This window comes from Aplidium turbinatum, chromosome 4, assembly GCF_918807975.1.
Source record: "Aplidium turbinatum chromosome 4, kaAplTurb1.1, whole genome shotgun sequence".
Taxonomy (NCBI): domain Eukaryota; kingdom Metazoa; phylum Chordata; class Ascidiacea; order Aplousobranchia; family Polyclinidae; genus Aplidium; species Aplidium turbinatum.
The window spans coordinates 29096602-29108307 of NC_137475.1; the positions used below are offsets into that span (position 1 = coordinate 29096602).

General features: G+C 40.1%; 1 protein-coding gene across 1 annotated transcript; it reads right to left on the reverse strand.

The window, feature by feature from the left end:
• Positions 1-4382: 4382 nt before the first annotated feature.
• LOC145769041 (uncharacterized) lies at positions 4383-8034 on the reverse strand. The gene is made up of 3 exons (XM_082580639.1): positions 6559-8034; positions 5406-5630; positions 4383-4523 (listed from the first exon to the last, which is right to left on the reverse strand). Exons 1-3 carry the CDS (start codon positions 8032-8034, stop codon positions 4383-4385), a joined length of 1842 nt encoding a protein of 613 aa, XP_082436765.1.
• Between the last annotated feature and the right edge of the window lie 3672 nt (positions 8035-11706).

Consider the following 11706-nt stretch of genomic DNA (forward strand, 5'->3'; position numbering starts at 1 on the left):
CTCGAAACTTCAAAATTAATGCACAAATATGAAAACAATTCACTACCATGTACTTTTTCTAATTATTTTAAAAAAGCAAAAAATATTCATTCTCGTAATACCAGAAATGCAATTGACAAGGATAATTTTTATGTTCCTCAATATTCATCTTCAAAACTTCGACGTAGTTTCAAGTATACAGGAGTGGAAATTTGGAATTCAATCCCATTGGAAATAAGAAAAAAATCGCCTAACTCATTTAAAAAAATTTATAAAAACTTACTACTATGATTTTACCAATGATAATGGCCTCAGGAGTATGTAGAACTTTTATTAGATGATGTATTTTGTGTTCATTCAAGCAATTATACCGTAAATTTATGTTTTAGATTCTTTTGCCTCGCTTCATTGATGTTTAATTTGTTATTTTTTCTTTTGTTGAGGGTGGCTGCTCGACTAGAAGACCTTCCAGGTCACTTCGCAGCCACCCGTTGCAGTATCCACACATAATACATTCTACGTTATCGTTTGTTTTATCCGACTTTGTTGAATATGTGTGTTTATACTCGCAACAAATAAAATGTCAATTAATCAATCAATCAATCAATCGGGTTTGTAATATCACAAGTAAGCCTACTGTCTTCGCGAACGTCAGTAGTTAAATTCGAAGGAGCGTCTGTTAACGGCGTGTTATAATCGTTTGTTAGTAAGTTATGGATTTCAGGTTCATCCGGCACATTTAAGGTAAGATCCGTCGTTGTAGAAAGGCGTTCTTCTGCATCAACCTCAGTTTGAGGAGAGGGTGCCAAATCCGAAGTCGAAACAGTCGCCTCTCTTCCACTTTGATATCGTACACGAGCATAAGTAGGATTCGCATTGAGTAATATTACTGGATCACAGACAGGTTCACCTTTATTACGCACAAAGCGTCGCAATAAAACTGTTTTACCGGAGTCCAAAAGCCACGAAGGCATTGCCATGCCATACATGGCTCGTCGTGCAAATGAGAATAACCTCTCGTGGGGTGTTTGATTAGTCGCGACACATAGCGATGACCTAATAGAATGCAAAGCCTGTGAAAGGACTTTCTCCCAATCGTCCCCCAGAACATGGTGCGTTCTCAAAAGAAGTTTTATTGTTTTCCATACCGTTTGGTTTGTCCTTTCGCACTGTCCATTTCCTTGAGGATGGTAAGGTGATGAGCAACTAGTAGCTATTCCACGCGTAGAAAGAAAATCTTTGATCTCTCGGCTAGTGAAAGCAGTTCCTCGATCGCTGTGGATGTAAGCAGGGAAACCAAACAGGCAAAAGAAGTTAGTTAAACAATCAATGACGGACTCGGAAGACATTCTTTTGCATGGAAACACAAATGGGTAGCGACTAGCCTATATTCATCTACAATCACTAACAAATAGGGCTTCAAACCTTTAACAGGACCCTTGAAATCAACAGATAGTCGTTCCCATGGGTGCGTAGCTTTGATAAGTGTTCCTTTTGGTGGTTTGTAAAAACGTGGTTTGAGTTCAGCACAAGTTTGGCATTGATTGCAAATTGCTTTAGTCTCTTCGCTGGTGTAGGCTATGGCAAGTTGCGGGATCGAATAAAGTGATACAATCTGACATATCCTGGATGTCCAAGTGATTCATGTAAGGAAAGCAAGTCTTTGCCAGGGCTCAGAGTTGCAGACACTCTTGATAGTGCATCAGGGGCTATGTTTTCTTTTCCAGGTTTGTGACGGATTTCGTAATGAAACTGGCTTAGCTCTAGACGCCACAACAAAATTTTGTTATTTTTGATCTTCCCACGGTTGCGTCTATCAAACATATACGAGATCGATTGCTGATCGGTGACAAGTGAAAAGGTGCGACCCTTTAAAAAATGGGCCCATTTTCGAACGGCTTCAATGATTGCTGTAGCTTCTTTTTCGATAGCCGGATACTTCTGTTCGCAGTTACTCAGGGTGCGGGACATAAAAGCGACAGGGCAACCGCCTTGGGAGAGGATTGCGGCTATAGCGTAGTCAGAAGCGTCACTTTCGATGTCGAAACTTAGGTCATCACGAATAGTTCCCAGACTAGCAGCCGCCAATTCTTCCTTTAGTGTTTTAAAAGAATTCAAAGCATTTTCGTCCAAAGGTATAACAGCCTTTAAGAGTGGATCAGCCTTCAATGAAAATCTTTCAATCCATTCGTCATAGTATGCAAACATACCACAAATTCTTTTCAATTCTTTCAGAGTTTTTGGGGGAGGCATTTCCAACAGTGGTCGAAGTCGTTCAGCGTCTGGTTTCTTTTGGTTGTGCGAGATTTGGTAGCCAAGTAGATTGATTTTAGATTGTCTAATGTTGGATTTGTCTTTATTAAAAGTAAATCCACTCTTCTCTGCAGCATCAAGCAAGGCATTCAAGTTTTCATCATGTTCTTGTACAGTTTCCCCTGTAACGGTCAGATCATCTAAATAGGCGTAAACTTTCTTCAGATTGTATCTTTTGATGAAGTCATGCATAACTCTCTGAAAGGCAGCAACTCCATTTGTGTTATAGTCGTCATTTTATTTACGTTGAATATATGTAACTCGTGACCAGCTTCACTACATAATTACATTCAGCGTTTTCTGGTACAGACGCTGGAATTGATTACCACCGCACGACGCGTGTAATCAATTAAGCGTTCTGTACCACGTTCCTTAGTTGATTGTTTTGCGTTTCTTTCTTGATATATATTGAGTTGTTAAGTCAGTAAGTAACAAGAGGTGAATGGAACCAGCTCAGTGGCCGAGTGGTTTCGCCTTCGGCTCTGGTGCTGGTAGATCTAAGATCGATTCCAGGTCGGGTCAAACCGAAGACTTTAAAAACGGTACCGATTGTGTTCTATCCTGCATAGCGCAGTGAGAATGAGTCGGGTAATAATGTGATAACATCGTAAACCTGATATAAATTAAAAATGAGCCCTGTCGCTAAAAGACCTTAGCTGTTGTAGAGCGACAATAAATCAAACCATAACATTATTATTATTAAGAGGTGAATGGAACCAGCTCAGTGGCCGAGTGGTTTCGCCTTCGGCTCTGGTGCTGGTAGATCTAAGATCGATTCCAGGTCGGGTCAAACCGAAGACTTTAAAAACGGTACCGATTGTGTTCTATCCTGCATAGCGCAGTGAGAATGAGTCGGGTAATAATGTGATAACGTCGTAAACCTGATACAAATTAAAAATGAGCCCTGTCGCTAAAAGACCTTAGCTGTTGTAGAGCGACAATAAATAAAACCATAACATTATTGTTATTATTAAGAGGTAAATGGTTTTCTCACTTGGTTGGCTATCGCTACAATTATTACACTGGTCAACAAAAAATTTGTTGCATTTTCAAATTCACTTGATTTTGGGTAATTTTGGGGTGCTGAATCCGAATATGACGTTTTTTTTTTGATCTAGAAGCTCTAGATTTTTTGCAAATTTTGATTTTTTTCCTTTTTTTGAGTAAAAACTGAATATTTTTCAAAACAATTGTGTTTTGAGGAATAGGAAAAAAAACATCTTTTACGACTGAAATAACTGCTTAACTGTTTTGTCTATAGCTTAGATCTATACTTACTGATAGAAATGCACCAAAATATTGGAAAAAACATTACAAAATCATTCGAAAAGCGTCGTGAACAAAATTTCAAAAACTATATAGGCTATATACATAACAATTAAACGAATCATTTTCACAACTACAGTAGTAACCATAGCACTGCCTGCAGACCTATTGCAATTACAAGCATAAATAAGCTCCTTTAAAAGTTTGATGTTGTGAGAAAAGTTTACTGGCTCAAAATAGAAAGCGAAATCCACACTACATGCTGGGCAAAAATTGGCATTTGAGGCTCTTGTGTCAGGAATATCTAGAGAAGGGGATATGAAGGCTCGCAGCGATTGCCTTATTCTCATGACACTACCAGGGCGGTAGTTTGTAGTGCTTTAAACATGTGGTTCTTTTTTAAATCGTAGAAAGTTTTGTAGTGCAGCTGGTACAATGAGCTACAGAAGACAGTTAGCAAATGTTACGTAGAGCATATTTAAAGAATACTTGTTTACAAACACAGCTGAAAAGTTACCAGTAAGCTGTTTTTTTAAACAAAGCCTTTGCAGCAGGCCGGATGTAACGCAAGTATATGGGTAGTTGAATTAACAAGCAACCATGAGCATGCTGTGAATATCCAGGCCTGATTCTAATAGCGCAATGCAAGTTATCATAACAAGATTTATTAAACTACTATCGGTGCCAATTGTCATTTTACGATAAACACAGATTATTTACGATAAACAAAAGCCCTTCTATTGTCAGGCGTAATAAAAGCCTTCGTATCCCCTTCTTTAGATATACCTGTCTTGCGTTTGTAAGCTTTTTGGGGGCAGTCTCGTTTAATGCCCCAGCAGTAAACCCAGCTCTGCCATCATGTGTCGATTCCATCGGCCTTGGTAACGTTCTTCTACTTTCATAAGATCCTGGTGGAACCGCTCTCCTTGTTCGTCACTGACAGCTCCAAGGTTTTCTCCAGATGACTGAATAAGAAATGAACTTTAATGCTCATTCTGCATCTTAAGTCGCAAAAAGCAAAGAGCATTTCGCTCACAAGAACCTCGTAATTATGAGCCTTTTTGTTTCCAAGAAAGTTTTTAGTGACATCCACAAAGGACAACCATGCTGCTCTCTGGTTTTCGTCTTATCGGTGAACTGTTGGTTTCGCACAAGGCTTCGAATTTGTGGTCCATTGAAGACACCAGCTTTAATCTTTTTGTATGAAATGGAGGGATATGTATGAACAATATATTGGAAGCAGTCGCTAGCAAGGATTAAAGCTTTCACAAACTGTTTCATCAACCCTAACTTGATGTGAAGAGGTAGGGGAAACAATTTTGTCTCTACTTACAATCGGATCGTTTAACATGTTTGGCATGCCGGCTTCAAGTGTTTCACGTATGGGCCAATCCTTTTGGGTCCAATGCTTGATTGTCATCAGCTCTGCTGTCCCACATGCAAAGATAACATGGAAACTTTATGTATCCTTTTTGCTGACCAAGTAAGAAACCAACCATTTTCAGGTCAACACATAATATCCAATTGTGCTGATGAAATTTCAGCAATTCAATAACTAGCTTAATATCATCATATGATTCTTTTAAGACAGTTGAATGACCAACTGGAACTCGTCCATATGCATTACCATTGCGCAAAAGAGCACACTTCAGGCTTCGCCTGGAACTGTCTAGAAATAAGCGCCATTCACTTGAATCATATGAAGAAACTCCTAGTTGGACCAGAAGGCCTGGAATATCATTGCAGTAAATTAACTACTTTTCCTCTGAAAAAAAAAGACGTAGCCTAAACATTTCATCTCGTTTCCTGAAAAACGAAACCTTTGTGGAACGGTCCAATAGGCCTACGTGTTTTTCACTAAGCCTTGATGCTAAAAGCTCAGCAGCTTGCTTGGACAAGTCCAAGTCTTGTACCAAGTCATTTAGTTCTGACTGGTTAAATTTCTGAATGGTTTCAGAACTAGAGCCTTCTGAGTCTGCACCTGCTTCCTTAGTATACTCGCATTCCATACTACCTTGGTAAATCTCAAGAGTCTGTTTCTTCATCATCGGAGGATGCAAAACCATTGAATACTGGAGGTGGAAACGTTTCAGAGTGGAGGGCAGGTTGAATAGCGGAAGGAATATTTGAATAAGAAATGTTTTGTCTGTTTTTCCTGCCAATGCCCTTGGTGCTAATCAAACAAAAATAGCAATCAGTGCAGTGGTCCTTCGGTTCACGCCACATCATAGGGACACCAAAAGAAAGTCCGTTACGTGTTTTCTTTGTCCAGTCTCTAAGCATTTCTTCGCAATTATGGCAGACAATATGTGGAGCCCATTTTATCTCTTGATCTCCCAGAGGAACTTGAAAATAAGCTTTGTAGGCCTGCTTCACGAATAAATCGTAGGTTAACTGTAAATTGACTGTAAATGGAGTTTAACGGCCGTGGTAACTAGAACTAAATATGTTTCTCGGCAGCCGATTTGTAGCAAGAATTGACAGCGATAGACACGTGTTTCGCCCATGAAGCTGGGCTCATCAGTATCGCACCGTATTCTGCCACAAATTTATTCGACCACCGCTTTACCAGTCAGTTTAACTCTTATCTTTGTGGAAACAAAGAAAGAGCCAACAAAACCAGCAGGCGCCAGGGCAGAGGACATTGTGAAGAAAGGGGCGTTCTTCCCGGCTATCAGCACAAGGCTGAGCACTCACTAGTACAGCGAGCAGCTGCGATTCGCCAACCATAACGGTGTAGCTTCCACGCTAGCCATTCAGACCATCCAATCAACAATATGTTTCTCGGCAGCCGATTTGTAGCAAGAATTGACAGCGATAGACACGTGTTTCGCCCATGAGCCGGGAAGAACGCCCCTTTCTTCACAATGTCCTCTGCCCGGCTAAAACTCATTCAGAATCGATCAAAAAATCTCTTGCAACAAGGAATTTTTTTTTTTTTGTTGACCAGTGTTATTGTTTATTTTATATTAAACGTCTGGAAATACAACAATTTGTTACACCAAAAGGCAGTCTTTTGTATTGATACAAATGGCCGAGAGCTTCGAATGCTGTAAATGGTCTTTCTTCTTGCAAGAGGGAGACTTGGTGGTAAGCGGATCGCAGATCAAGAGAACTGTAGATTTTATCTTTTGCAACCTTGTTGACAATGTCTTCCATTCGCAGAAAAGGATACGCATCCAAAAGTGTAAAACGGTTGACGGTCTGTGAATAATCGATCACAAAGCTGCATTTATGTTGATTCCGGACAACAAGCACCTGCGATCTCCACGGAGATCTTGAAGGTTCAATTATGTCTTCGGCTAATAGTCTTTCCACCTCCTTTTCAATATATGCGACGTCATCTTTTGAATAAGAACGGGAAGGGGCTGCAACAGGTTTATAATTAGGTTGCATGTATTGGAAAAGACTTGGTGGATCCACGCGAGCTGAGGTAAGTGCTACGAGCTTCGGTGTTGCTGCGGAAATTACAAGCGGTTTTTCGGGGCCACAAAACTGAAAGGTGACTTTCTCGTGTTTTTGAAAGAAATTTTGGCCTAAAATCACATCTGCACAAGAGTTTGGAATGACATCGAAACAAATCTTTGGATAACTTCTATCGAGGAGTTCAAGATGCAAACAAGCGCAGCCATCGGTCTTGACCAAGTGATGGGTCGACGCCATGGTCACAGTGTGAGGTTGTTTCGTAAGGTTTATCCTCAGCTTGTTTACCAATTTTCTATCAATAAAGTTATTCGAGGCACCTGAATCCAGCAAGGCTTTAACTGGATGTCCATTTACCAAAGTGTCCACCACTGTGCGATGTAGGCAGTTAGGAGCTCCAGCAAAATATAACGGGCCTCTGTGCCAGGAAAGCGTTGACGAGTAATTAAGAGAATCCGCGTTAGCAACTGGGTTTTCTGCAGCAGAAGCCAAAGATACTGATGAACTTTTACTGCAACAGACCTTGGAAAAATGCCTTAGTTTTCCACAATTGTAGCATTTCTGTTTGTGTGCTGGACAGGACCAACGGTCATGGAGTGGTCCGTTACAAAAGTAACATGATTTTCTGGTTTGTAGCTTGGACTTGGAAGTGGCTGCAGAAACGTCGTGATCCTTGTGCTCTGGACGCATGTTGTTACCTTCTCGCGCATAATTTGTCGTTGAGGCTATCGAAGTGTTTGCAGCTCTCCCCATGATGCAAGATTGTTGTTGTGCTCTTTCTATACTGTCGCTCAGTTCCGAAGCACGTTGAAGGTCTATGTTATTCTCTTCCAAAAGACGTTGGCGGATGACAGGAGACTGTAAGCCATTTATGAAAGAATCCCGAATAAGCTGCTCTTTATACGTTTGGGCAGAAACGTCGTCAAAAGTGCAGTCCTTAGAGAGTAGTTTCAGCGCTCTAAGGTATTCCAAGACTGTTTCTCCACTGGCTTGCTTTCGGCTGATTAGTAAATGCCTGGCGTAGACATTGTTCTTCTTCTTATGTCTGTCCATCTTTCTGATTATTGCTTGAATAAGTTTATTAAATTGACATGACCTACATTGAAACCAACAAACTCATTTCAGTAAAGTAGGCTTTAATAAACTTAAAACGTGAATATCCTGCAATTGAAAACTAGCTTTAAAGAATTTTAACAGAAAGTATTAAATGACAAATTAAAACAAGACTCTACTTAAACTGCCGATTGCACTGCTACACTGTTAACTGAAAACTAGAGAATGAACCAACACGAAAGAAACCAAGCCAGGCAATCGGCAAACCCACACTGCGCTGTCGGCAAGAGAGATGTGGTGCGTGACGACACGCGCTACACCACAGGCTACATAGTTTATTACAAAAAGAAATGTTAGACGTCACGTAGTGAGTTCAAGTTCTTTTCCCATCAATCGTAAGTTCGTGCAACAAGTTTTTTTTTCAATTACAAGTTCAAGTGAATTTATTCAAAGAAATTATTTTTCAGCAATAAAATATTTACATATCACAATCAAGGCATACAAAATCTTCATCATCTTTTGTTAAACCACTACAGCCTTCATGCGCGGTACCATATTTTGAAACTTTCACATTGCCTCATATCGGAGACTGTATTTTCTAAACATGGTTTGGTTTGGAATCTTTATCCTCGGACTGACAATAAGCCTTAATAGGTTATTTCTGGTAGTTTCGCATACTTGTAGTGTAGATGCTCTTGACGCAGGGCCGGTTACCGAGATTGACAGAGTGAAGTTTTCCGATTGTTGAAGTGTTGTTGCCCGGGAATTATTCCATTCACTAGGTGCCGCTGAATGGAGAGCAGTCCTGAAATGCGTTGCTCAAGCGCACACCCCCAGAGTCGAACCAGCGCCGCGTGATCTTGAGCTGGGCGCGTAACCACTGAGCTAACGGGGCGAACATACTGCGTAATAGGCCTACTGATCTCCTATTACTTGGGCATCTTTACATATTTAGGCTACTGCTTTTCTCTTTCGTTTTGCCTTTTCTTCCCTTTTCCATTAGAGTCAAACAGAGACTTCGATACAGTTGTTGCTCGATAATTGTTACGAACAATCGTTCACCAAATGAAACGTCACATAAAACCGTTATAGTCTGTTTCACCTGTGTCCTACGTCATGGAAATTGCTAAAAAATGAGCCAAGATTGCAACATATTTTGTAAGACCTGTAAAACATTGCACCTGTAGCATAATATTCCACAAACCGTTTCAACACCTGTGAAATTGCATAACAATGCATATGGACTATTACGTCACTGAAGCTGGTTACGTGCGTTTTTTTTGTTTTTTTTTAATCTTTATCCTCGGACTGGGAAAGCTTCTTGCAGAGCTGAATCCTGGCAGTTTCTCATACGGTACTTGTAGAGGCTTTGAATCACTGACGCAGGCCCGGTCACCGAGATTGACAGAGTGAAGTTTCCGATTGTTGAAGTCTTGTTGCCGGTGAACTATTCCATCCATTAGATGCCGCTGAATGGAGAGCAGTCCTTAACGTGCGTTGCTCAAGCACACACCCCGAGAGTCGAACCAGCGCCGCTTGATCTTGAAGCTTCTTCGTTCCAGAAGTGACGCGCTAACCAATTGAGCTATCGGGGCGGATTGAAATATCTCAAGTCAGTTTCGTCATTTAGAATTGTCGTTTTGAAAAGTTGGTCGAATATTTAACTGTTTGCTTGGTGCTTACCAACTAGACGAAATTTCCGTCTTTATATTTTATGGTCACAGCGGTAAACCATAATATCTTCGTGGAAAAGTTGTAACATAAAATTTCCGGATCCGTTCGTCTGTATGCGATGACCCCGAAAAACAATAGCCTACTCTTCTAAAACGTCTTTTTCAAAAATTGTATTTCAGCAAAAAATAGCCACCGGCTGTCAAAAATTAGTGCAACGCGTATGCACTACGCAGTAGAAAACTTGTCACCACAATACAAATTAGGCCTACTGAGATAAAGACGGAAATTTCGTCTAGTTGGTAAGCACCAAGCAAACAGTTAAATATTCGACCAACTTTTCAAAACGACAATTTTAAATGACGAAACCAGGGAGTCGAACCGAACCCGAACCGGATTTTTGTAAACCGGTTTTGGTGCGATTTTGTCTGAACCTTAACCGGAACTGAACCGAAAATTTGAGTTAGCTTAAACCCTAACCGAACCCGAACCGGTTGAAAAAAGCGGTTCACTCCAGCATTACGTCATTGTTCGCATTGTGGTAAGTGAAGTTGTACGTAGCATGTTGTTATCTTGGAGGCCACATTGTACGGATGAATTATAGCCTATTCCGTAACACACGATCCACTATCATCGATGCTTTGGAGAGGAAAGTTTGAGGTAAGCAACTTCTGTTCTGTGACATCATAGACAATATAGTTTGATTGTAACTTGTGCAACAAACAACAAAGGCAAGTTAATTGAGCAAAGCAGTGTTGAGATCGGTGTTGCCAACCTTGCGGTTTTCACGCCCCGTTGGCCCAGCTAGAAGTTTCACGTGTATTACACGTAGATTCTACGTACCTTGGGTCGTGTATTATACGTTAATTTTCACGTATAATACACGCATATGTGTAGACACTATTTCACGTGCATTACACGTATATTTGGTGGTGGATTTTACGTGTTTTACGCCCGCATTACACCTAATTTCCTCGTATCTGACAACACTAATACACGTGGTTTCCACGTAGGGGAGACTCGGGTAAGTTGGCCCAGCAAAATGAAAAATTGAATTTTTGAGCTGATAACAAAACATATGTTAAAGCGAATGCTATTGAAGAGTAGAGAATTCATCACTCTAAAAGTGGACATATTCTTGCATCAAACAAACATTCTTAGGTATATAATTTTTCAAGTTTTCCGAAAAAAATAAAATGGACCATCTTGCCTTCATGTGCGGGTAATTTGGCCCACCATGGAAGGTAAGTTGGCCACGTGGAAAACATGTCCATCTACGGTATATTAAACAGTGGAAAAGTTCTCTTTCTCCCAATTTTATTTTCTTTCTAATTATTTCTTGGTTTTATAGAGGCATAGCCTACATACCGTACATAATTTATTCTATGTATGCATTCATGTATGGTTTATAATATAATCTACTATTAGGCTATAATCAGTTCAGTTGTTTTTTTATTTCTGACCATCATATTAAAACAATACAGGTCAACATAGCAAAGGTCAAGAAAAAGGTAGAAGCGACAATGCTGTATTTTACCTCAGTAAACTTTTTTTACATGAGTAGCCTACACCAAATAAGCTTTCGAAAATCACAAAGGTTGTATCAAACATCATGTAGTTGGAACGGCATGCCTTTATTCCTAACGATCTGGTCACCTTAACGGTACTGATAGATAGGACCTTGTTTGCAATAGGCTACAAACCCCATTTTTGCATGTGTACCAATATCGGAACATTTTTTAATGTATCTCCGAAACGAGGTACGTTTTAGACCGTCGCTTGAGAAGTGGTTGATACACATTTCCGCGATTGGTTTTCTTGATTAGGCTACTTAGCCTACTATTATTACCATATGGGTTAGGAATAATTTGTGGCATAAAAACGATGTTAGGAAGTGTATTATTGTTATTGATCGCTTAATGCTGATGTAAAGCCGCGATTTACTTACTTTGGATACTTGATGATAGGCTACTTCAATCTTGCAAAAATAAGTCATCGTAT